Source organism: Onychostoma macrolepis, chromosome 06 (assembly GCF_012432095.1).
Source record: "Onychostoma macrolepis isolate SWU-2019 chromosome 06, ASM1243209v1, whole genome shotgun sequence".
NCBI classification, from domain to species: Eukaryota; Metazoa; Chordata; class Actinopteri; order Cypriniformes; family Cyprinidae; genus Onychostoma; species Onychostoma macrolepis.
The window spans coordinates 4,601,610-4,629,243 of NC_081160.1; the positions used below are offsets into that span (position 1 = coordinate 4,601,610).

The window sequence follows — 27,634 nt, forward strand, 5'->3', positions numbered from 1 at the left end:
CGTTATCAGCTGAGCACTGATCTGAATATTGGAGAAGATGCGTCCTTCTCAACGTCTACTGGGGTTAAGGCTCTCGACAGATCTGACTTCCTTTAGATTCCATCACGCTCGATTCAGTGAAATTTGGATGCCATCATTGTGTTTTGGATGCTGCTTTGTTGTCCCAGTAACCTTGTATCTGAGTTGTAATGAGACTGTGATGTAAACTCATCTCTTGGCAGTGCCACATGGGCCATTGGTGAACATTTATCACTCTCTGGCCTGCTCTGTCCAATCCTGCACCGGACCAGATTGTGCCTAAAGATAGCAGGAGTGTCCGGAACCCCAGAGATCGGCTCTCTCGCCCTATCTCTCCTTTTCACACACTCCCACAGACACACACACAGTGAGAGGTAGATAGGCCAGGCTGGCAGCTAGTATGTGGTGGAAGAGAACAGTCCAGAGAGCTAGACCGAACCATCATCTGGTCAGAGCCAACCAGCCACAGCTACAGTCATCAGCGCACATGTGTGCATGTGCGAATGTTTATTTATGCATGTGCGAGACACATTTTCTCAAATGCCTCCATATCCACGTTCTCTCGGAACGGCAGACGTGGCACCAAAATTAGCCGCCAACTCTAACAGACGAGAACAGGATGAAACTCAAAGAAGATTTGCTGGAGAAATCACCCAGTTGCTTTTAAGTGACGCTTAGATGTTTTACAGTTTATTGCAGTTAGGAGAGCTTCACTTCTATTTTGGTTATCTTTTTACAGTTCTGACTGTGCATGTCTGAAGCTTTTCACAGACATGAATCTAAGAAATCCAGCCTTGCTGCTTCGGGTTTGATTAGCTCTTTTTGCAGTGTTCACAGAAAGCCATTTAAATTCACCAGGTCTTGCAAATGGAATCATGAGATGTTTGAAGTGAAAAACCCTTAAATGTTGAAAACTGAAAGCACACTGCATTCAATTTATGCTGAATGTAAATTTCATTAGTAGACTTTTGCACTTGTTTCTTCACTGGATTGAAGCAAAATTTAGAGTATGTTAAAAACCAAGAGTAAAATATCCATTGATCATTCATTCTATGAAAATAATTCTTAATATCTGTAAATCTATCTATTTTTATTCAGTGGTGTTGCTGGACTTGTTTTCAAAAAGTATATTTTTCAAAGAGCAGCGGTGTTACAAGATGTTTTACAAATGCATCAATCACAATCATAGCAAAACTAGCTTCAAACAGTAATGGGTCCAACATTTACACATAATTGTCCGTGAGAAAAGTATTTTCATTTAAGATGCAGGTACTGTGAAAGTTCAGGTCTATCTGGTATCTAGAGAGTCAACAAGGTGTTTTTATATTAGTTCTTGTGATATAAAAGCAATGTGGCCTTTTTTCGTTTGGTCTCTGAAGAACACAAGCTAAATGCATTGAATCGTAAAGCTTCTGGGAAGAAGAAAGCTCAATCTCTTTAAGGAAGTGACTCACCTGTTCACAAAGGAACTGCTCAAATATGTCAATATCTTTCAATATGTGGCTTTCTCAGTTGACCTTAGGGCTTATCTGTAATCATAGAGGATTTCATGAAAGAATTACACTTTAACAATGGATTGAATTCAGGACATGAGTTTATCTGTGGCTAAACTGGCTCGATAGAGGCAGGATGCTTTATCAATACATTTTATGTTTTGTCTTTCATAATTCATGGTCTCGCTGCTATAATAGAATTCCATCAATATGCAATTGAAAGGTTGTCAGGTCTGCGATAATCCTTTACGTAACCTATCAACAGTCCAGCATCATAGACATGAGCTTGTGTGCATTATTCATACAAGACAAAAAAGCAATGCAGAAAATAAAAAGGAAAATGTCGATTTGAAAATCAAAGCTCAGCTCTTATGGGACTCATAATTTATTGCAGTGGAAAAGCAAAACTTAATAGCTAATCTAATATCCATGGAAATTACCCCTCATACTATCTGGCATGGCTGTGTTACGTTACTGAATCCGAAAGGTCAACACACCCTACATCCACTGACCTCTGTGACCTTCAGAAATGGATATGCTTGTGTTTTAATTGAATTAGTTTAATACAATAGCAATACAATGAACAAGCCAGAGTTAGCCATTGAAGGATTGGAGTTTGTTTATATGAGTGTCAATTTGAAGTTAATTTTGAATTGTTCTTATCATACATATTTCTAAAACTTTTAAGACCATGCAAATCCATTGCTAATACTTACCGGTGTTTGTGCTGTTGGTTTCCCTCCAAAATTATGTCACTTCCTGTAAGATGATGTCACTAAGGAACTAGAAAGAACACAATGGAAAGTGATTTTTTTTTTTTTCAAATTAAATGTTTCAATAAGAGAAAGGAAAAAGTGCAACGAACATGTGGAGTACTTAAATATATAATTGTTATATTGTGATAAAATAAACTAATAGTTTTTTTTTTAACAATTTTTTTTTTTTTTATACAAATGCTAATGTAGGCATACTCTAGTCTACGATATGATGTACATATGTTTACTAACTGCTGTTATGCTTGAGTCAGTTCTTGAGTTTGAGGAATGATAGATTGGCCCAGGTTGTCAGCCAGCCAAAAATACCTTCTTTACTCCTGTATCTCCCTTTTTTCCTTATAATCTTTCCATCCCTTGATATGTCAGTGGAAGAAAAAGCAGATAATAATTTCCAAGAACCTGACTGGCTCTTCAGTCCCTCCCTCTTTGACCTAACAAAGCTTTTGCACTCTCTCTCTCTCTCTCTCTCTCTCTCTCACACACACACACACACACACACACACACCTGGAACCTCGACAAGAGTGTCGCCCCACTTCAGCTCAGTGTATGAGATGAGAGATAAGCGCATGTGTCTCGTGTTCGCCTCTAGATGGTGCTGTTCACCGCAACTCAACTAAACATCCTCCGCTTTCCTGATGGTGTCCATCTCTCTTCCTCTCTTCAGACATTCCGTCTAATAAACCTTGAATACAATACATCAGAAAGTTTTAGATCGGTGCATATAGTTTTTATTAAACATATTTCAACCTTGTTACCCTTCCTAACAGGGAAAAGAAAAAAACAAAAACAAAAAAACAAAACATTGCTACATATTTACACTGCTGAATATCACAATTGAATATCTTTTAATCGAGACGTATCTTCATATACTTTACAAACATAATTTTGCTGTCAAAATCACATAGGCACTCAGTGACAGAGCATTATTGGAAGCATTTTGGTGATTATATTTTATAGTTTCAAACTGTTTATGCCAACGTATGTTTACTGTACTAGTAACATACCAATCTATCTGAGCCTCTAAAATATGTTTAATGCTGTAAAATGTAGCTACTGATGACACAAGTGGTACAATGAACTGCCATATGATGGTTTAAAGTTCATCAAAACTAACTTAAAATATTCCGTATTAACGATTTTACACGTTCAGGTGAAGCTAATATTCCTACCTACTTAATACCTGACACAAGCATAGCTTTAACTTCTCATTTGCATCAGTCCAGCAGACTTTATCTGTTTTGATGCCGCACTCTTTAATACTCCAAATAACTGTCGGTCACAAGTGACAAAACATTTTAGGTGTGTGTTTGGATTATTTGACACCATAATGCTGTAAACAAACACATGAAATGATCTTATGCGTTAATGAGGTGAAACGGAACCGTACATCGAGCCTCCTCATCCCGCAGCCCGCAGAGTCTTTCTGAGGCATTTCGCTCCGTCTCAGCAGCGCGCGTGAGTGACGTTAATTCTAACCAATCACATTATTCCCCCTCCCTTCACTGCGACGTTAATGAAGAGACGGACCAATCAGCAGCCGAGGGGGCGTTCCCCTGTGGGCATACTCAGAGTTAGTGCGAGAAATTCAGTCTGGGGAAGAGGAGAGAGCGAGGATAAGCATCCCAACACATCCCACCGTTTGGACTTTTTCTCATTCAGGTGTGCGCGGCGAATCACGCACAAGACACCGGGACAGAAGCCGTGGATTTTCTTTCTGACTGAGGACTGAGAGGGAAATGATCCGATCGCATTTGAACTTGACTCTTTTTCTCTGATGGGATAGTTTATGTTGATATTTGAGCAGAACAGGTGCGATTCATAAGGGCTCCTCCGGTAATGCGGAATGACCGTACGGGACCGTTAACGCGCGCGTGGATCACCTGATTCATCACCGACCACCGCATTCCGCTCGTCCCCGACCGCACGCTGATCTGCGGAGGAAAGTTCATAAAGATTGTCTGATTGATTGCTGCTAAATCAACATTTCCCCCCAAAAATAGCTGTGCTTTGAATTGGATTTTTTTCCCACGACTAAAATACTAAAGTATTAACTGACCTAGTCCTTAAAGCAGTAATCAATAAGGATATCCTCATATTATACTGGAGTCAGATCATTTTTTCTGACTGGTCGAACGGATTTGTCACTATGTGCGCGAATTGGTAACCTCCGTATGAGCAAGCTCACAGTGAACCGAGGTAAGAAAACGCACGCATGCATGCATACACCCAAACGGGTTTGCATGCAGAATTTATGTCCTGTCTTGTTTAAAACACTGTCACTTCTCGTGCACATGCTATTTAATCACAATAAAATAATAATAGCATTAAATCCCAAATGCATGATGTGTAACTTTAAAGGAGATGACATTAGAAACATTTCATGTGAAATGTCTTGAAAGATGATGCTGAGTGCTTGACTGGCTGCATTATTTTATCTAGAGCCTCTCTGTGTATGCACAGGGAAATGATTACAGTGAAAAGCAGGCTGTAGTGGTGGATAGAATGCATTGCCACCTTTATTAAGCATTACTATAAACCAGACTATAAACACTTATTGCTTGATTTTTAATTACATTGATTTGAATGGACCATTTGTTGGTTCTTTGTCTTGAGTGTTGAGTATTATGGAATTCATTGTAACATATTATAATGTTGTGTGTTGTAGGGTCGTGTTTGGCTGCTCTTTATCTACAAATGTAAGGCTTTGTGAAACCCTGGCTCTGACAACACCATATGGAGACAACTGTTTGAATTAAAGCAGCGGGAACACGCGTGAACTGCTGTCATGGATTTAAGGGATTTTTACTTGTTGGCAACATTAGTTGCTTGTTTCTGGTTAGATCCCACCATAGCCCAAGAGCTCATTTACCCTATTCGAGAAGAGCTACAGGAGAATGTTCTTATTGGAAACATACCTAAGGACTTGAACATCTCCCATATGAACTCTGCCACCGGGGCTACCAGTAATCTGGTTTACCGACTTGTGTCGAAAGCAGGTGACACCCCGCTACTTAGAGTGATGAGCAATACAGGAGAAATCTTTACCACCTCCAACCGTATCGACCGGGAGAAACTCTGTCCCGGCCCCTCTTTTGAAGACAGCGAGTGCTCTTTTGAAATCGAGGTGGTCATTTTGCCAAATGACTACTTCAGATTAATCAAAATTAAAATCATTGTCAAAGACACCAACGACAATGCCCCCATGTTTCCCTCGCCTGTGATCAACATTTCAATTCCGGAAAACACACTCATCAACAGCCGCTTTGCCATTCCGTCTGCCACAGATCCAGATACCGGACCCAACAGCGTACACAAATACGAGCTGTTGAATGGGCAGAGCGCCTTCGGTTTGGATATTGTGGAGACACCAGAGGGTGAGAAATGGCCTCAGCTTATCGTTCAGCAGAATTTAGATAGAGAACAGAAAGATACTTATGTGATGAAAGTCAAAGTGGAGGATGGGGGGAACCCACAAAAATCTAGCACTGCCATTCTACAGGTAACTGTCACTGATGTTAATGATAACCGGCCTGTCTTCAAAGAAAGCCAAATTGAGGTCCACATCCCGGAAAATTCTCCCGTCGGCACATCTGTAGTTCAGCTGCAAGCCACTGATGCAGACGTGGGTGCCAATGCAGAAATAAAATACATGTTTGGGGCCCAGGTGTCTCCAGCGACACGGAGACTTTTTGCTCTGAACTCCACCACTGGGCTCATAACAGTTCAAAGGCCGCTTGATAGAGAAGAGACCGCCATTCATAAACTCACAGTACTAGCCAGCGATGGAAGCTCGAGTCCAGCAAGAGCCACCATCACTATCAATGTGACAGATGTGAATGACAACGCTCCAAACATCGACCTGAGATACATCATCAGTCCAACTAATGGTACAGTAATGCTTTCTGAAAAAGATCCAATAAATACCAAGATTGCTCTCATTACTGTATCTGACAAAGACACAGATGTCAACGGCAAGGTGATTTGCTTCATTGAAAAAGATGTTCCATTTCACCTCAAAGCGGTTTATGATAACCAGTATTTGTTAGAAACATCTGCACTGCTTGATTATGAAGGAACAAAGGAGTACATCTTCAAGATTGTTGCTTCTGACTCTGGAAAACCTAGTCTGAACCAGACCGCCCTGGTTAGAGTGCGGCTGGAGGATGAAAATGACAATCCACCCATTTTCACCCAGCCTGTCATTGAGCTGGCTGTCATGGAGAACAACCAACGTGACATGTTCCTGACAACCATCAGCGCCACAGATGAGGACAGCGGACGGAATGCAGAGATTGTCTACCAGCTTGGACCCAACGCATCATTCTTTGATCTTGACCGCAAAACAGGAGTGCTAACCGCATCCAGGGTGTTTGATAGGGAGGAACAAGAGCGGTTCCTCTTTACGGTCACTGCTAGGGACAATGGCACCAGGGCTCTGCAGAGTCAAGCTGCAGTCATAGTGACCATACTAGACGAGAACGACAATAGCCCTAAATTTACACACAACCACTTTCAGTTCTTTGTGTCAGAGAACCTGCCTAAATATAGTACAGTTGGAGTAATCACAGTCACAGATGCAGATGCTGGTGAGAACGCCGTGGTGAGACTCTCGATCCTTAACGATAACGAGAACTTCATTCTTGACCCAGATTCTGGAGTCATAAAGTCCAACGTTTCCTTTGACCGAGAGCAGCAAAGCTCCTACACCTTTGACGTCAGAGCTGTGGACAACGGAAGCCCTCCATGTTCGTCAGCTGCCAAGGTGACCATCAATGTCATTGATGTCAACGACAACCCTCCCATCGTCATCTACCCGCCATCAAACACCTCTTTCAAGCTAGTGCCACTGTCTGCGATTCCAGGATCGGTTGTGGCCGAGGTGTTTGCGGTAGATGGCGATACGGGTATGAATGCAGAACTCAAGTACACTATTGTGAGTGGTAACGGAAGAAGTCTTTTCAGAATTGACCCTGTAACGGGAAACATCACATTAGAGGAGAAACCCACGGTTGCAGACATTGGCCTCCATAGGCTAGTGGTCAACATCAGTGACCTCGGCTATCCAAAGTCCCTGCACACTCTTGTCCTTGTTTTCCTCTACGTAAACGACACGGTTGGAAACTCCTCATACATACATGACCTCATCCGTCGGACAATGGAAACACCACTGGATAGGAACATCGGCGAGAGCAGTGAGACTTATCAGAACGTTGACAACCTCAAAACCATCATTGCCATCGTGACAGGTGCTATGGTAGTGATCGTGGTCATCTTCATAACAGTACTGGTGCGCTGCCGACATGCCTCACAGTTCAAGGCGGCCCAGAGAAAGAAGCAGGGTGCCGAGTGGATGTCTCCCAACCAAGAGAACAAGCAAAACAAGAAGAAAAAGCGCAAAAAGAGGAAGTCGCCAAAGAGCTCCCTCTTGAACTTTGTCACCATCGAGGAGAACAAACCCGACGACTCTGCCCACGAACCCATAAATGGAACCATCAGTCTCCCGGCTGAGCTCGAGGAGCCCGGGATTGGACGCTTTGACTGGAATGCCACTCCTACTACCACCTTCAAACCCAGCAGCCCAGACTTGGCCCGGCACTACAAGTCCGCTTCACCCCAGTCGGCCTTCCACCTCAAAGCTGACACTCCGGTGTCTGTGAAAAAGCATCATGTGATACAGGAGCTGCCACTGGACAATACCTTTGTTGGGGGCTGTGACACGCTTTCCAAACGTTCCTCCACCAGCTCCGATCACTTCAGTGCCTCAGAATGCAGTTCACAAGGAGGCTTCAAGTCAAAGGGGGCACCTTTGCACACCAGACAGGTAAAAGAACACTTTTACTGGTCTATAAGTACTGCTTATAACTGTCCTGCTCAGTACTGAAGTGCCTGTGGTAGCTAACTTGCTCTGAGTGATACATCTGTGATGCACTATGTAGAATGTAGAATTCAAAAAGCCCCCGTAGATGTTCTCCTATAATGACCAAAAAAGTCGTAATTATTGTATGTGTTTTATATCAAACTAGCAGACCCAGGCAAATTACTATTGTCATCATCTTACCACATGCATTTCTGTGTTTTTTTTGTTTTTTGTTTTTTAATTTATAAACCTCTACTTCAAACAAGTGCTGGATAAGCAGGTGGTTTAAAGGGTGAGATTCAAAAAGAATCCAACTTCTCTTCTGAATCCTACGAGGCTAGATTCAGTTTAATTTCACTGCTCTGTCATGGTTCAAAGATGCAATGTTCTGAGAGTTTGTGAAAGAAACATTTTTTTCTCGCCTGTCTACTTCGATCACCATTTTCTCATTTCGACATCCAAACTCTTTTGTGGAAGAAATGAATTTGACTCTAGGCATTATCAAACAAACCATCACTTGTATGAGTAACCACTCAAATTCAATCTTGTTCTTATTTTTCTGCATTTGTTAATTAGCATTCTCTATGATACCAGTTTCTTAATTAATCTTGGACTGCAGTTAATCTACTAATAGAGAAAATGTGCGCACACAACATTAAACATTATCTCCTGGTTCATTAAATCCAATGGTATCCAAATACTAAACCAATAAACTGTCTCAGATGTTTAGTATAGGACAGCATTTCCTTTCGGTAGCTGTGCATATTTCTCAAAGACAATTCTACTGTATAAAGTGCTCAAAATCACAAAAGCGAGTTGCCAAGCACAGCATCTCATAGTATGAAACCCAGATGATGAGAGAGAGGGAGGGAGGGAGGGAGGGAGGGAGGGGAATATTACCTTTAGGTGGCACTGTTGTTCTGTATGGCATATTCTGGCTGTGGGCCAACATGCAGTGTGTGTGTGTGTGTGTGTGTGTGTGTGTCTGTAATGCATGGGGAAGAAAAAGTGGGGGCAGTTACCCGTTCTCTCTCTGTCGCTCGCTCTCATTCACTCTCTCTCTCCATCTCTCGCTCACTTTTCGTCTCTCTGTCTCCTTGCTTTTCCCTTGCCCTTTTGTCTGTGTGTGTGTGTGTGTGTGTATGGGAGCATCTCTCTCAGTAAACAGCTCATGTCTAATGATGGACTGAATACACAACAGACTGGTAAGGGCTGTTAAGAGATGTATAAGATAAGGTCTGACCGTTGGAGAATAAACACATACACACTTGTTTATTTAGCTATCTAAATAAGGACTTCTGTTTTAATTCTTTTGGCAATCATGATACTAATTATTACTACAGACTATCATCTGGGGACAATTTTATTTGAAGAATTAAAAAAAAAAAAAAAAAAACTTTATTTATAAATTGTTTTTTTTATTAGTTGTTTATTCATGGATGCTTTTTTTTCCCAATTGAAGACATAATTTTGTGCTTTTATTTCATTATGTGTTTATTTAAAATTGAAATTTACATATTTTTACCTTATTTATTGTTATGAAGTTATCAATTATTTTTTTTTTAGTTCACTTTTGTTTGTTTTGTTTTTTCCAACTTCTGGGGACAATTTTACACCCAAAGTATAGCAAAGTAGACCAACACACTCACAAACATAAATGTTTAGATACTGTATTTAAATAAATATTAAACTATATTTGGGTACTGTCTCTAACTGAAGTCCAACTATATGCTTGTATTTGTTTTATATGTTAGGGTCAATTATAATTACTGCAGACTAAGCCTGTCCCAAACTGTAGCCCTACAAGAAAACATTTGCATTTCTAAAATAAAAATAATCATTGTTTTCTTTGCATGAATTGCTTTTCCAATTAAGGACATCCCTGGATGTCCCCAATGGGAAGTTTTGTAAGATTTAGCTCACTTCAGGGGATAATTTTGTCCACAAAGTGTAGCTACAGTAAGTAAACACACACAACTCTGCATGTTTCCAGATTGAGTGTGTGGAAGATCGTTTATCATTTCCTGAAGCGTGAAAGCTGTACAAACAAAAGCTTGTTATATTGGTTTCCGGGCGGAAGAGAGTCTGGAAGATTGGGGTGTCTGGGTTGGCTTGCTCTTGTGTGGGCTGTCCAGATCGTGGACATGCAGTTCACACAGGATATGACAATCATTAGGTTACACTGCAACTCATCCCATTGCCCTTCCAAATGAGAACGTCAAATGAGTGTGATGAATAATTTCATTTTTCAATGAGATTTTGGATATGCAAAGCAATTCATTGCATTCTCTTTCCTTCTCCCTGTCTTTTTCAAGGTTTGCCTTGTAGGGAGAAAGAAAGGAGTATACCAATGTAGAACGACAGATTACATAATGAACTGCAATCCAGGCCAAGAGAGCGGCCTCTGCAGCTTCTGTCCTATTGGGAACCATGCTGTCGTGCTGTACATGCCTTAACGAATGACTCAGTGACCCAAAACAATAGCTGCCACTGTAAGCGCAGAGACAGATGCCTGTCAACACTGTAGATTGTACCACACTGTGAAATGTGCTGTTCGCTCAGTCCAGAGGGGTCTGTGTTTGAACAGGGGTTGCCCTTTGTGTCTCTGTCTCGATTTAAAGGCCATTGACTGTGCGTTTCCTCTCTAAAGCTCATAGATACTGGGGCAGCCTCCATGCAGAGCTAGTTAGCACAGCTAGAGGCACATCAGTGGAAAGCTTATTATGGCACCCAAAACCTCTGCTGACAGCCATAGGGCAATTAACACTTGGCCTTTCTGTTCACCGACTGAACTGAAGCAGTGCAAACAACAATGAGCACATGCAAACTTGCCTGATAGTCAAGGGTGCAGCAAACATGACCATTTTCAGTCTGCTTGGCCGCAGTAAAACTATAGCTTTAAAGGGATAGTTCACCCTAAAATGAAATTCTGTCATCATTTACTCACTCTCATGTCATTCCTTTATGCATTTCTTCTGTGGAACACAAAAGGAGAAAAGTCAACAGGACTCAGTGTCTTTTTTTTGCATCCTAACATTTTTCAAAACATCTTCTTTTATGCACCACAGAAGAAAGAAAGTCATACAGGTTTGGAATGACATGGGGTGAGTAAATGGTGACGGAAGTTTCATTTTGGGGAGAACTGGCCCTTTAAGACTAAGCAGAAGCATTGGTTGCATGAGCGATTCATTGGGTGTTAATGCATTTATCCAAAGCAAACTTACATTGCATTCTACAATTCGTCAGTTCATGCATTCCCTTGAAATTAAACTCATGACCTTGCTAGTGCCATGCTCTAATCTTTAAACCATAGAAACTTATCAAGTCACTTAATTACTAGTCATGAGCCAAAATGATTTATAAGTGCAATAATATGTCCTCTCGACTTTCCAATCGTTTTGACTTCACTTCTGATAATAAAATGTATTGTAGGAAAATTTCCACCGTGCATCCAGGAATCAATGTGTATCATTCTTTTCCCATTTCTCTGTCACTTTACTATGCTTTTCAGAGTGAAATTCAATATACAACAGATACAAATCACTCACCTTCCAGAACTCGTTAATGAACAGCCTTTATTGCAAAATAATCAGAGTAGGCCATTTATTTCTCATTTGTAGTTTTTTTATCGCATGGGGCAAACACACACGCACACATCACGGTTCAATAGCTTCTCAGGATGGAGGCGCATTAAAAAGTCTATTACGAAGTGCATGAAACATTTAGGTTATTGATTAAGCGTGCATGCATAGTGTGCAAGACTCCACTCTGCGGGAAAACTCCTCAACAAGCCTGATTAATAAACTCAGTTGGAGAAATTAAACTGGGAAGTGACTGCTCATAGCAAACCGAACTCATGCAAGCATTTATAAGAGCGTTTGCGCTTCATGCTGAAGAGTCTCTGCTCATACTCATACCTGCTCAGATTTCACATCAAGCAGTTCACTTACATCATGTCTATCAGATTCAGATTTCTTATCAGATCTCTGTTCATAAATATAGATTCTTAGAAAGCCTCATTCATATGTATCCGAGCCCTGAGAGGAGGCTAACAGCTCTACCGATGAGTGCTAGCAATAATGACTTGCAATTATTCCAAAGTGATGCGGTTATTCCGTTTGGATTAGGAAGCAATCAGACCCGAGAGATTCCGTTGGACTGTTTTTAGAGACCAGATGATTGTCTCTTACGCACTGTTTCCTCTGTTGCCGAGCTTTCCTCTAATCTGGCAAAGCAGAGCGCAGTCAGGTCTTTCCCACTGTCACATAATAGAAGGAATCTGTACGCATCGCCTTTCCTGAGAGTCTCGACGAGCTAAGACAAAACCAAAATGGAACAAAAGTGTCTGGTTGCTGACTTGAATTGCAACATTGAATCTTAAGAGATTACGCATGCATCAGGCTCCTGCTCCACCATATGTGAGCCAGACAAAGGTTACTAGCGAGGGCATGGAGCGAATAATATGTGGAATGAAGAGATGTGTGTGTGTGTGTGTGTGTGTGTTCAAGCCTCTCTCGAGTGGCTTTATGCTTCAATGAATGGACATCCTAATGCAAACAGTAGAGACTCGAGACGTTACGGGGGAAGGCGGTAATAGACTCCGCATTGTGATGGTGAAGGGCCGGGAGGGAGTAGTTCTTTCTCCACAGGTTCATTTGCCACATTAATAAGGGATTAGCATGGACGGGGCTCCCAGGATCAGGGCCTGAAGTTTGAGAAGATTAATGGACTGTGACATTATTGCACCTGAGGGGGATGTCTGTTGCGATATCTGGCGCGTTGAGCTGATGGAGGGGCTCCGTTGGGCCAGAGAGAGAGATTTAGTCGGGGTACAACACTTGCGGCTGCTCACTGCCTCTCATTGTCTTGCATAAAGAGCCTCTGCAATTCATTATTACGCGTTGTTGGGCTCCTCTTTGACTGGTTTACAGAAGCCTAGATTAAATATTATGTAAATTGCGTTGGACTGGTGCAGTGTTCTGTTATTAAATAAACGTTCTGTCATCATTTACACACCATTGTGTCTCTCCAAACCTGTATGCCTTTCTGTAGAACACAATAGAAGATACTTTGAAAAATGCTTCAGCGTTTTTTTAGTCCACACAATGAAAGTCAGTGGGATCCAAAGTTCTTTTGGACCCAAGTGACTTTCATTTCATGAACAATAGAAGGAAGAAAATCATACAGGTTAAGGTGAGTAAATAATGACAGAATGTTTATTTTGGGGTGAACGATCCCGTTTAAAACCAATTGTGGATGAAAAAGATGAACGAGATGCATTTTCTCATTTTTCCGCCTTCAATGCGCCAATTTTACACAATGCACTTGGACCACGGAGTAATCTGACATTCAGCTGAACCCCAAGGTTGGTTTTGTCCTAAATGTACACATTGGAAACCAAAGATTCTTGTATTTGGGAAGGTTCCTAATTCTCCAAATCCATTCAAGCCTCTCTCAATTCAAGGTTCAGTCCCGCCTTTTCAGCTCAAATGGCTGTGGTTTACAATTCTGAAATTTACACGGCTGTCCGTTTCTCTTACGCAATCCAGTCTACCTCTAGTGCAGTTTGTCAAATCCCCGGTGGGAGCAAGCAGGCTTATCTTTCAAACAGACCATTGATTGTGCACGTTCTGGACCCAACGCCGAGGTGAAAACTTCCCCGTTTTGTCCCTACGAGGCTCAGCTTCTGAGGTTCAAGTTGAACTCACTCGGTCTAAAGTACTTTGCAGTTATAGCCCTTGTTGGGGCCAAACTGTCAAACTGCTTTTGATAGGGTACTGATGGAAGACAGGCGAGACGGTGCAAGAATGGAACGTTGCCTCAGGATGCCGTCGCAAAGCCTGTAAAACTCCTAAATATAGAGAACAAACTGTACATTTGAGGTAGGGTTAAAGGCACCCCACTTGGGTGCTAGCAGAACTTTTTAGCTTGCTCAAGACTTTTATACTGTACATTCACACAGATGTTCAGAAGGTGTTGCTGGTAGAACTTCAAGCAAGACCTCCCTCTCCTGCATGGACAGAGTACAGAAATGCTTCTGTTATGCTAGGGTTTTTATTTATTCATTAACCAAACTAGCACAGACCATTGGCAAATTACCAGGATTTTTAAGATTTTCAGATTCGTTGTTGACTTCTTTTCATCATTTTCATGGTCATCACACAATTACTCGCATGACTGTAGAGTAAATATGATTTAAATAAACTTCAGTGACTCGAAAACAATTATTTGAACATTCATTCCACACTTAAAAAGGCATGAATTTCATTTGACAAAATATCAAATTCGCACGTGCAATGATACAAATAATGCTAGACCTTTTTCTTACTCATTTCTTACCCATGTTTGCAAAGACCTTTAACCTTGTATGAATTTCACGCAGTGCGACCACAGTTAAACACGAATGTGAAACACTAATTTTTCACAACCAGAAAGTGTGTACATACTCGACAAAATCTAAAATAAATGCTGCTTAGTTTGACATTTTAGACATTTTAAGCAAGGTTTGAGTGTCCAAATATGCTTCAGAACCACGAACTTATACCAATTAAGTTTCGGTCTGTTTCTGTTTTATTTTTGAAATCGAAAGGAGAGAAAGAGATAAAGTATTCAAAAGATGAATGTTCAAATGTGTTTAGCTGTGTTGTTTCCTCTGCCAGCTCTCTGGCAGCTCATTTGCTGAAGTCACAAGCAAAAGTCAGCACCATTCATCATAATTTAATTTCATAAAGCAAACTGATTGATAAGAGATGGCTCCCGGATCCGCTCTGTGATCTCTGACAGGCTAGATGAGAACACTCTGCCTTTCACTCCTTCTGATTTTTAGTTCCATATTTTTATCTTTCATTCTCATACACATATTAACATTGACTGATTATCGGCATTGCATGATTCCTGATTACACATAACACAGAATATAAACAAATTATTAAACCCTATCGTGATAACTCCAGAAGTCTCTCTTACGGTACCTACATGCTGCAATTTTGAATGCATTTGGGTAACAACTCACACAATATGAAATGGCTTAAGTAGATACGGTGGAAGAAAATGTTTCTTGACTAGTTTGTGATGTTCTGGACACTTTTTCATTTTTGTACACTGTTTCAAATGCTCACCTGAGGTACAGTAGGGGTTCATCTAATGTGCACCAATTCATCTCAACATTTTTGGGACAGAAGACACATGCCCCACATGAACACCACTGTGCACTCTTAACAATAAAGGTTCCGGTTTGAACCATGAAGGGTTTTAGATCCCGATGCCATAGAAGACGTTTCTTACGAGTTCCATGTAGTGCTGCTTTAAAGAACCCAGAAACCACTACTTTGATCTGAAAAACTTGTAAGGTAACATCAAGAATGTTTCTAATCTCCAAAGAGCAATACAACCTACTCAAGAACCCTATACTGGGGGAAGAACCACTGAAGAACCTTTATTTTTAAGAGAGTACTGTGACCATCCCCAAGTGCTGTTTCTCTGACACAGTGGCATCATTATGACACAACGAGCCCTGTAGGGCCTTTCCAAAGGTTGAAGGAGTCATCCTGTCAGATCGCAGCACCTCCCCTTTCTTCAGATTAATAGCTTTGATTACCATAATCTGTAGTGAACTTCTCCTGTTCCACCCCTCCACTGCACCCGCCGTAATTTATAATGTACATAAAAGATGTTTTATGTAAATTGACCTCCTGGTAATCTTGCTTAATGTGCTGTGTTATTCTATAATGGACTGTTATGAGTTTGTTTCTGCATATTTTTTATTTCGCTTGTTATAATGTACTTCCCCACTGCAATCTGTATGCAGCTCAAGTAATCCTTGATGACTATTAATATTATGATTTTGTTTTTGTTTTCTGCTGAGCATTGTTTGAACAGTGATATTTCATCTTTTTAATTTCATAATAAATGTTGAAAAGTGATTTTTTTCCTTTCTGGTTTGTAGTCCACTGCTTCTGACACTGTGAAACTTTGCACTTTGAGCTCTAATCAGGTTTTACTGCAGATAAAAGCACATGTCAATGTAATGCTTTCATCATGCAGATCTAAGGTTTATCATAAATTTAGTGTGCATCAATACTAAGCACGCACACTGTTAAAACCACATATGCACTGTGATTGAAGTTAACTTATAAAGCACAGCTTGCTTAAACCTTGTTGACATAGCACAAAGTAGGACTACGTCTATTAAAAATAGACTAATGATATCAAGTAAACAAGAAAACACTGAGTATGCATATGTATCAGTGTGAAGCTTCAAGCAAGTTTTGTTGCACTTGATTGAAAGTTGAAAAATTAATGCAAACCAGTGACAAACACAACTGAATAGATCTGATAAAGGGATTTTGCACTAGTAATACATGAGCATTTTGCATATATTTTCAACTGAAAATCAGTAAGTGCATTTAAACTTAACAAGCTCTGTTGAACTGCAAATTTAAGGAAATACAGATCTGAAGTGATGTATCACTTTGAAAGCCGGTATAGCATAGAAAAACCAGTATTACAAATATGTTGCCTCTAGCTTTATAACAGCAGGATTGTGAACTGTTTAAAATGTGTCTGTAAGATATGAAAGGACAGAAGATACCCTGAAGCTTTTTACTAGGTTTGAAATTTCAAGGATTTAAGATACTGAAAAAATGAGTTTGAAAAGTTAATGACAATTTAAAAAAAAAACTGCATTAACAGAACTAAATGGAACGAGATGCTTTGGTTTGTAGACATATACATTCCTGCAATTGACAGAAACTTTTAAAGTGCTCACATTCAAGCTACACATTTGTTCATGCGTTCCCTGGGAATTGAACCCATGACCTTAGCCGTTAGTGCCATGCTTTACTGTTTTATACACTGCAGGCCTTTATATCAGAATGAATGAACACAATTTTCTATATTGACAAATTTCCTACTGAAATGGCTTCATGAAACATTATTTGCTACTTGCCGTTTTATTGCTAGTTGCTTGCAGGTGGTATTATGGGGGACGTTCTAGTACTTGACATATTTTTATTGGACAAACATTTCCATATCTCTCAACAATTCAACAGTATTTTGGTCCATTTTTCTGCAATAGTAATATTGTACATTTTGTCATTTTTATTTTGTAATATTTTAAGAACGAGAGAAAAAAAAAAAACTCTAAAACTATACAAGATGCAATAAAATAAGACCCAGACTACATTAAATATGGGTTCATTTGCTACACCTTATGGATAAATTGTTTTCACCTACCATAATAAATCTTGTGTGGTGAAACATTGCTTAAAGTCAGAAACACTAAGAAACAAAAATATATGTTTTATAGTCAGACTGCTATTGTCCATATAGCTATTGCAATCCTTTTGCATTTTATTGGGTTTATCCAGCTCATAATAACATTAATACATTTTAATGCTTGATTTTAAGGACTTTTTTTGTGCTTGATGTCCAAAATGGATTAGGTCCATGAATCCATTGTGATGACCTTGAATCTAAAAGACATGGACTAAAAGTAGATTTGGATACCAAGAATGGATTCTTAAAAAAAATAAATAATAATAATTGGAGAAGAATGATGTTTAATACCATTGCTCTGATTTGCAAATGAATGATTCTAACGAGTTGGTTCTTTTTTGTGATTCAGAAACGTACAGTGGAAACAGTGAAGTCTGATTCTCGAACGAATGATTTAAATGAGTCGGTTCTTTTAGTAAATCAAAAACATACAGCACAAACAGCTGAATCAGATCAATTATGTCCTGGTTCTTTCTAGTGAATCAGCAACATGCAGTGCAAACAGTAAAGTCTGATTCCTAAATCAATGAATCTAATGAATTGATCTGAGAAATATGCAGCACAATTAGGGTGGCCCTATTCCTGAATGAAAGACTCTACTGAGTCAGTTATTTTTAGTGAATCAAACACATATAGAGGTTTAAATCAGTAGTTACTGACTGGTTGTGTAGTTAAAGATTCACAAGATGAGTTCTACTTACATTTACAATGTATATAGTTTGTGAATTGCATTAAAAAACGTACAAATAGTCTCGAAGGCATATTTAGCGTGTCAAGAAGGTGCTTACCAATGAGATTAGTTGTAATACAACATCAACAGTTGACTGCACACACCTATAAAGACATTTCTACCTTTCTGCCTAAGCTTTCCCTCTACGGCCCCTTTAATTTGATAGGTTTACACTCCACAACAGGAGTAAATCTCTTTAATAATATAAGAACCAAAACAGATTAGAGTTGAATATGGTCTGATGCTTCATAGCAGTTGTTTGGTTGAGAACTGGCGTCTAAGTGCTGCATAAACACATGCTGAGTGAACGGGTGTATTTCAAAGTGCCGAGCAAACACATCCACGGCTTAAACTCTTTTTTTAATCCTTTCATTTTTTGGAGCGTGGCCTCCGTTGGCGGGCTGATGACTTGATGAGCTTGCGCTGGGGTTGAATACTGAGAGATAAATAAATACACAAACAAATCTTTGAAGGCTAGGGTTAGGGTAATCCCATCAGTGCTGTCTTTTATGGTGGACAGCAGAATCCGGTATGTCCAGTAAGCGCTCCAAACATCCTGTTCTGACATTATATGTAGGCTATATACATATAATGTGGAGAGGTATAAATATTTAGAGCAGGATTGGTTCAAGACTAGTTCATTGGTCTGCGTGGGGCTCCGGGGCTCAATCGTCCCAGCTGTTGCTTTGACAAGCAGCTGAGGGAGGAAAACGAATTACTATGATAGTGTCAGCGTTAGGTAAACCAGCTGGGATATAAACTCACATTAGTGACATCCCCGAGGCATTCAAATGCTGTCATGATGTCCACATGTGCGCTGCAGAAAAAGCAAATTGCAAAAAATGATGCTATTTTTCAATTTTTATTAAAATTGTGGACACTTTATCCGTTGCATCGCATCATGCTGTCTTTTTTCCAACGTCATTTGGCTTTAGCTTAGGTTTTTAAAATGCCATGTCAAGCTGCAAAATATTTTTAAACACTGTGAAAGAAAAATGGTGTTAGATTTTTGGACACACTTTATGTTAAGTGTCTTTAACTACTATGTACCTACATTTAAATTAATCATTTAATACAATTCACTTATTGTGTACATACATGTTTTTACATGATAACACTATCAACACTATCCCTACACCTTAACCTAACTAGTCTACCAAACCTGTCCATAACCTTAACCATATCCCACCTTGATAGCAGCAAAAGTGATCTGGGTTGCCTTTTACAGTACTTACAGTGTACTTACCTAAAATACTGGATAATATAAGGCAACTACATGGGTTAGGGGTAGGTTCAGGGTTAGTACCTAGTTATTACCCAGGTATTGTAATTACTATAACAAATACATAGTATGTACATGCGGAACATGACTGTAAAATAAATCAAGAAAAAGTGCTACCATGACGTGCAATACAACGTGTACACAGTAAGTTAATCATACCAAGCAATTCATTATTTTTAATGTAAGTACATGGTAGTTAAAAACACCTTAATATAAAGTGGGACCCAATTTTCTATTAGAAATTGCTAATAGATATCTCAATAAAATGTTCAAAAAATGGCAAGTAATACGTTGAATTAAGCATGAAGTTTTAAAGCAGAAAAAGTGAAAAGCATTGTTAAACATACCCCAATAATCTTCCAAATTATTATTATTATTATTATTTTTACACTGCAGCCTATAAAAACATTTCCTAGTGCAAATGCAAGTTGCCATCCCAACTGAAACCAATTGGACCACGAGGAACTACTCAAAATGCCAATTTGGCACATTTGCACATAGTAGTTACCAGACAGACTGGCTGTGTCTCAAATCGCCCCTTATGTAGTGCTCTATTTGAGGGGACTGCCATTTGAAGTGCTGTCCGAAGCCATGGTGGACATAAAATGTCCACATATTCAATACCATAATGCACCTCAATAATGACTGTACAACCGATGTTAGTAGTGGTATTATTATGTACGCTAGTGAATACCCATGTACTGTGAGCGTCACGTCAAAATGAATCCTACACAGCACTTTCGGCGCCTTTTTTTTGTCAGAATTCACTCACTCGTTTTCATTCACTCATTCAGAGGACTATATTTGTAATGTAGGGAATAGTGAAGGAGGGTATAGAGGGTGATTTTAGATACAGCCACTGTATGCCTATAGCTCAAACAGGAGAGCTTGTTAGCAATTTGAAGGTCATGGGTTCAATTCCAAGGGAACAAATGAAAGAATTAAAAAAAAAACATACACTTTATATGTAATGTATGCTGCTTTGGATAAATGTACAGTAAATGGTCTTAAATCAGTGTGAAATACTTTGATATTGTAAATATCAATGCCCATTTGCTAATAATACACAGTACAGCGGCCCCAAAAAATATTTGGAAACTTTTTTTTTTTTTTTTGTGGGAAACAAGTGAATTGCATTAGAAAATAATGTGTGTCTGAAACCTAAGGCGGTTACTTTGCTGCCTAGTTATTCGATAACTGTATGAAGGTACCTCTTCAGAAACAGTGATATCATGTGTAATGTGTAGGCCTATATATACAGTATATATATATATAGATATATATATATATATAGTAAGACATTTCCCATGGACACATGTCCAGAGTTACTACAGTTGTAATTCTACTAATGTTTGACAACCAGAAATCATGTTTTGCTTGAAGAGCGTGCTTATTTCTGTTTCTTAAAATGATTATGCCACTTGGTTTGACGTTTATCTAGTAACGTTTATCCATTCATTTTAAATTGTGGCTGAAGAGACTAAATGCTGTTTTGGGGCCACCATCTTGTGTTCAAGCAAACCATTAGAAGCAAGAAAGAGTGAGAAAGACAGAAACATTGCTGTGCTAAAGGGGAAAAAATGTGCTCAGCACCCAGAGACTCCATTTTCAAGACATAAAATCACCTCTTCACACTGACTTTGCAGTCTGTGATTTTTACGATGGCAGGCGTGGTATTAGTCGCTCCAATCTGTATATCCATCTCTTGCTTTGTCTTGGCCCAGGCAAATCGATGTTCGTAAGGCGCAGTAAAAATGACAATAAAACTCAATCTCAACTTTCAGTCTCAATCTCTTTTTATTGCACCGCATTGACAAGTCTCACGACTGGGCCGGGAGAGGTAATGCACTGAAGTGGCCTACTAACTCTGCCAGCGCGGAGAAAATAACCCGGCTGATTGCCGGGACTCTTGATTGCGTGGAGCTGGACGGTAGGCAAAAGCTGCGGACCGTGATGCTGATTTACTTCCTGAAGGGACGCGGATGACGGAACAGGTGCTGGAGTGTAAATATACATGTAGATCGCCTTTTGATTGTAATGACACAGTGGGTGCCAAAAGCTCCAGGCCAGCCGTTTTTCTTTTTTCCCCATTTGCTGATTGTCTGAGCCACTGTTTACTGACTGCCTGGCATCTGGAAGTTCATTTCCTACACTAAAGAAGAGCCACCGTGCTATGTTCATTTTGGCCTGCCTCAACTGTAAAATCAAACACTAGTTCTAGTTTTTTAATGAGTGCATGCAATGTTTCTTCATCTATGAGTACATTTGGCCCTGTGTGCTTTTAAAACACACTTCTCACACTCTCACTATAGTTTATTTAATTCCCCCACCAACAATATCCAACTGCACACATCACAGGTCAATTCTGTATTGTTTTTTCATGACCTGCGTAATTTTCACCACATATCAAAGCACCATTCGTTATGTAGATGGATGGAATTAAATTTAAAATATTTTTTTTTTACTATTGCCAGCTTATTTGTCTTGGTATAATACAATTTAATACTAATTACAAATATATATATATATATATATATATATATATATACAACATAATTTGACAGAATAGTTTGAAACTTTCTGTTCTAGTTCTTTATTTTCTTCACGTCTCCTATTTCATCATCACAAGCTCTTCACTGACACAGTTGTCTCCTTACTATACAAGCACACTAACATCTGAAAAAACTTTGTTTTTATACAAACATTTTCGGTTGTAGCAATGTCAGTTGTTGGAAATTACATTTTAAGCATTTTTGGATAAAATGGCAAACTAGTTTGTCTTGCTAATTTCATTACTAGCATTTCATGTATCCTAAATACTCATGATTAAATACTATTTTCACAATTTGGCAACACATTTAGCAAATATTTTCATCTGGTATATATATATATATATATATATATATATATATATATATATATATATATATATATATATCAGTTTAAAGGATAGTGCACCCAAAAAATAAAAATTCTGTTATTATTTATTAAGTCAACTGTTTGGCTACCAACAATCTTCTGAAAGAAAGTCATACAGGTTTGGAATGACTTGAGTATGAATAAATGATGACAGAATTATCATTTCAGGGTGAACTATCACTTTAATGCATTCACTGGGAATTGAACCAACAACATTGATGTTGTTTACACCATGCTCTGTTTGAGCTACATGGACACCTGAGTTTTTTGTTTACTGTACATCGCTTCTCATACAATATGTAATCTCATACGTGCTATTCACTGACACTACTGCCTCCTAGATAAACAAGTGTACTTTTTATATAACTTTGTTTTAGGGAGATTTGTTGGTTGAACTGACACCAAAACTGAGGGACAGTGATAATTTAAGGTATAAAATGTATACATTTAACTCTAATACAATGAATATTGAACTTATATATGCTGTTTCATTCTTTGTACTAACATGTTACTATAAATAGATTTTTAAATTGATAGTTTTAATAAAAACCAGCCCCTGGAACATGAAATGCCCCCCATTGATCAAGAAACACTCATAAACCATTGTTGGCAAAATGTAACAGGAAAGCTATTCAAAACTGAGCTCGAAAGGAAATCACATAAATTCAGCTTCAAAAGAGGTTATTGAAGGGTTGAAAGCTACGTGCGCCCGTGTGACGCCGAATGTTTTGTTGTCGAATCCGTTCGATGTATTGATTGCGGATGAGTATTGAATCGATGCTTTATCCAGACGATGGAACCTTGGCGCTCTTGTCGGAATTCTCAGTGTTTACTTTAACAATGTGAGAACACATAAGAGCTACGATCAATCTGTCAGCGAATAAGCTGTCACAGAGGTGCTGCACAGAGGGATATTTAACGCAAACATAAAACAAGCCGTGTCTGTTGTTTTTATCGTCAAGGGAATGTGAAATGGTAGGGTTTTTAAAAGCACACGCAGACACGTGCCTGACTGCTGCAGTAGTGTGTGCCTCACTGCTCACACCACCACGTGAACTTTGCTTTGCGTTGCAGGAAAATATAATATGCGTGGAAATGTCATTCAGGCAAGTGACGAGTCACGTCTTATCGCAGCTCCATTATATGCAAAGGTGTAAAACATTCGGCTTCCTTATTTAGATGATGCGATTCCATCCAGGCGAAGAGCTGAATTAGCAAAGGAGGGTAAAATTGTTTTCCCACTATCTCTCCACAAACATAGACAGCGGCCTCCGTCTCCCCCCGCTGTCAAGCCGATAATGCTCCTGATAAAGTACATGGACACCTGGATTTATTTCCTCCGCTATCACTCGCTTTATTTATTTATTTCCGTGTCCTTTCGTTTACAACCCTTACGTGCGTCTCGATTTCACCTCACCATCTGCACGCGGCCGCGCTCAGTGAATCCTGAGCCAAAAATACCAGTAATGCCGTAGTTTCTCATTTCATTCTCTTTTTTTTCCTTGGCTTTTAACACACTAATGTGCTGGACAGATGGCAGCACACTATGGTTAATACTGTTCCCATTAAGTCATGCGATCGTAGTAAAGATACGGGCTGCACTACTGGTCACACTTTTCCTGTATTCAGGCGCACTAATTTGGTTGCTTGGCAGTAGTAGCGGTGACAGATTCTGCAGCTTACCTTGTAATAAAGATTCCATACCTCGCATTGGGGTGGGCGGTATGACCAATTTCATATTCCATGGTAGCATATATCACAATATAGCCTAGTTGTTTTTCCTAGAAATGCAGCAACTAGGGTTGATACAGGGCGAATTCAGGTTAATTGGGACATTTTTTCCCAGTCGTCTCAATGGCAAAATGTGTTCCAATTTACCTGAATTCACGTTATTAAACAACCAAGTGAAAATATCTATTTTCTCTATTCAAGTGAATCAAGTTTACTGATATTAAAAAAAAAAAAAAAAAAAAATATATATATATATATATATATATATTTGATGAAAATACATAATTGATAATAATTTTATTTTCTTTGCATATATTAAAAGGGCTTCATGAAACATTACAATGCAGCTTTTCATCTATTCAGGTCGTGAATTGATATAAAATATCATTATATTATTATATGTATATACACACACATTATATATTATATAGAAATATAGCCTATTTATGAATTTCTATCAAAATTTCTGTATTTCTGTATGTATATACAGTATAACATTTAAAACAAAAATATAATATACAAACAGTAAAAGCATTAATATTTTTGTATATGTGTTTGTGTGTGTGTGTTAGTAGTAATATTAAATATTAAAACTATATATATTAATATATTAAATATTTTAACAACATTAACATATCTTACCAACAAAACAACATTAACAAATCTTAACATTAATATTTCTGTATTTTGAAATTTTATCTACATATCAAATCAAAAATATAAATTCAAAATCAAAAATGGAGTATAAAAATGTGTTCATAGAATGTGCACTATGAAAGAATAAGAAATGTTTACTAAGTAACCGACACTTGACCCCTTTCCCCCTCTACACACACACACACACACACACACACACATACACACACTGCCTAGAGCCCTAGAACATGTGGATCTCCCATGACCCCATTTCGCCATCATTTCTGACTCTGCTGATGGGTTGAGTCAGTTTCTTCGATGTCTCCAAGACATCTGCCCCAAATATCAGTGACTGGATACATAATAACCCTCATCCAGAGCCCCTTATCAGAGCTGTCTGTACCCCCGGGGCGTCACAATCCGGGGTTCCTCGCTGAAGCATTAAAAGGTTACAGCAGGGGTGATGTCTGACGCACGCGGCTCCAACAAACAACTGCTTCTTCTCTCGCCCCAAACCCCCTCCTCGACCCCAAACAGTGCCTGCGTTGTTCTCATATCCGAGGTGATGAACCTTCCAGGCCCTCCTGACTTAAAAATATCCCGAGCTCTTCAGAGGAAGCTCAAATACAGGAGATGTGGAGGGGATGTGGATGCGACGCGATGCGTAAGGCCACGGCAACCCCTGACGAATATCAAAGAGCCGGGCACGCTTTCATCCTGTATTCGGCTCACATTCACGCTACTGAAAGTGACCCTGTGTCACAGTTTTCTACACTGACAAACAACAGCCTTATACTGGACTGCCCCCACACTGAGCGCATTCATTTTTAAATGAGTCTCTTGCAGCAGGAGAACAAAAAACGCTTTCCGTTCTTCCAGAATTATGGATGAAAATGGAAACGCTTTCATTCAGAGAGATTTCAAACAGATTGGCATTGAAAAAACTTGCCAAACTGGATTTGTGGATTGATTGTAACTGTGAACATAATGAGCTGATGGTCAATATTAATTACAAGCTACATTTGGTTATACATAGATTTGAATGAAAAATCACCACGGATCTGCTTAAAATAATCATCTTAAAGGTCAGTCGCCATCCCAATGTGGGATTGCTTATGTCGGCACGGCTCATTGGGGAAGGCTGTAATGTCTGAGATTGATTGGATTATGTCTGCATGATTTGAATGCCTCTCTCGGTACGAGACATGACCTGTATTAAGACCACCCTGCAGATACCGCAGAGTTTGTGGACTTGATGGTCTGTAAACAGCCTGTCTCTGGGTTTTTATTAAACTCTTCCGCATAGAAAGCATCACCGCCACCTCCTCCGCCGCTGTATTTCCATTTCAAGACTCCCCTCTCTCATTGCTGACTGAATCAAAATGAAGCTGGGAAAATTACTCTGAGCTCTGGATGTCTGACCATGTCACATCAAGTTCTGTCGGAGGAGCTCTTACCGTTTCAATAGGGCTTGGTGCTTGTGAACTGCATTAGGGCTCTTGGAACTGATAAATGCTTGAAAATCTTGCTTGCAATGTCAGAAATGTCAATATTTGTGTTTTCCTTCATGATGGTTAGCCCTGGAGAACTTTCAAAGGGTTAGTTTACTTTTAAATGAAAATTCTGCAGACATTTATTCACTGTCTTGATTCTCCAAAGCCATGTGATTGAGTGTCGAGCAAAACAACAAAATTATATCGCAAAACATCCAAAGTGCACTTTTTCATAACATTGAGCTCTAAAAAATCTACTTCAAAAGAAATAAAATCATAGAGGTTTACAGTAGAAAAACATATTAGCAAATGAGGACAATGCAGAGAGAAAATTAATTTTTAGGTGAACTGTTCCTTTAAGATTTATTCTTAGCATCTTTTAGCAATGTTTCTAGACAGCAGAGTTTCTAATATTGACCCTGTACGTGCTGTTAGGGAATAAAATGTAATCTTTTAAGACTAATACACAGAGAACGACTCTAAGATGAAGAAAAATAAAACAAAATCAGATGTGATATAGCAGGTGAGGTAGATAAATTCACCATCATTTCTTATTTGTGAGATAATGCAGTGCAAGTCTGTATTTAATTTTCCAATTCTTGAGCCGTAGCACCTGCCGTCTTTCATTTTCACAGAGGAGTCGCCTTGAAGAGCCACTAATATCAAACACAAACAATCAATCTCAGGCAATCCTGAGCAGCCATAATGGAGAAGAGCAGAATATTAATTATTGCGATGGAAGGAGAAAAAACAAAAGCGGCTGCCACGGTGATGTAGCTCAGCTAATTTATGTGTGTTTGGGTGCCAGGGGAGCTCCTGCAAATCTAGTAATGGCGCTTTCACACTCACAACCACGTATACACGCGTAATCGCACATGTTAATCAAGTAACCTGACACACACATTTCCAACTAATGTATATGCATTAGTGCCTATAACTCATTAAGAATACTTAAACTAACATTTTTTTTTCAAGTGTGTGTGTGTGAGCGAGACAGAACTCACAGTAAGAAAAATAAAAATAAAAATCTGACGGATGGACAGACAGAGATAGATAGATAGATGGATGGACAGACAGAGATGGATGGACTGATAGATAGATAGATAGATAGATAGATAGATAGATAGATAGATAGATAGATAGATGACTGATGGATGGATGGATGGATGGATGGACGGACGGACAGAAGGATAGATAGATAGATAGATAGATAGATAGATAGATAGATAGATAGATAGATAGATAGATAGATAGATAGATAGATAGATAAATAGATAGATAGATGACAGATGGACAGACATACAGATAGATAGATGGATGGATGGATGGATAGACAGAGATGGATGGACGGACAGACAGACAGAAAAATAGATGGATGGACGGACAAAAAGATAGATAGATAGATGGATGGATGTTTGTGTG

General features: G+C 39.1%; 1 protein-coding gene and 1 long non-coding RNA gene across 6 annotated transcripts in view; one reads left to right on the forward strand and one right to left on the reverse strand.

Annotated features, from left to right (window-relative positions):
• Positions 1 to 1,501: 1,501 nt before the first annotated feature.
• LOC131542905 (uncharacterized) lies at positions 1,502 to 3,731 on the reverse strand. The gene is made up of 4 exons (XR_009271822.1): positions 3,676 to 3,731; positions 2,793 to 2,970; positions 2,228 to 2,294; positions 1,502 to 1,547 (listed from the first exon to the last, which is right to left on the reverse strand). It is a non-coding gene; the product is annotated as an uncharacterized LOC131542905 (long non-coding RNA).
• A 160-nt stretch (positions 3,732 to 3,891) lies between these two features.
• Positions 3,892 to 27,634, forward strand: part of LOC131542233 (protocadherin-9) — a 282,505-nt gene continuing 258,762 nt past the window's right edge. For 4 of the 5 annotated variants that reach the window (XM_058778711.1, XM_058778713.1, XM_058778714.1 and 1 more), the window contains exons 1-2: positions 3,892 to 4,484; positions 4,954 to 8,109. In XM_058778711.1, coding sequence (XP_058634694.1) covers positions 5,074 to 8,109 — 3,036 coding nt within the window. In that variant the 5' untranslated portion in view covers positions 3,892 to 4,484; positions 4,954 to 5,073. Of the gene's footprint in view, positions 4,485 to 4,953; positions 8,110 to 10,460; positions 21,167 to 27,634 lie in introns of those variants that run through there. The other variant, XM_058778716.1, reaches the window with a different exon arrangement.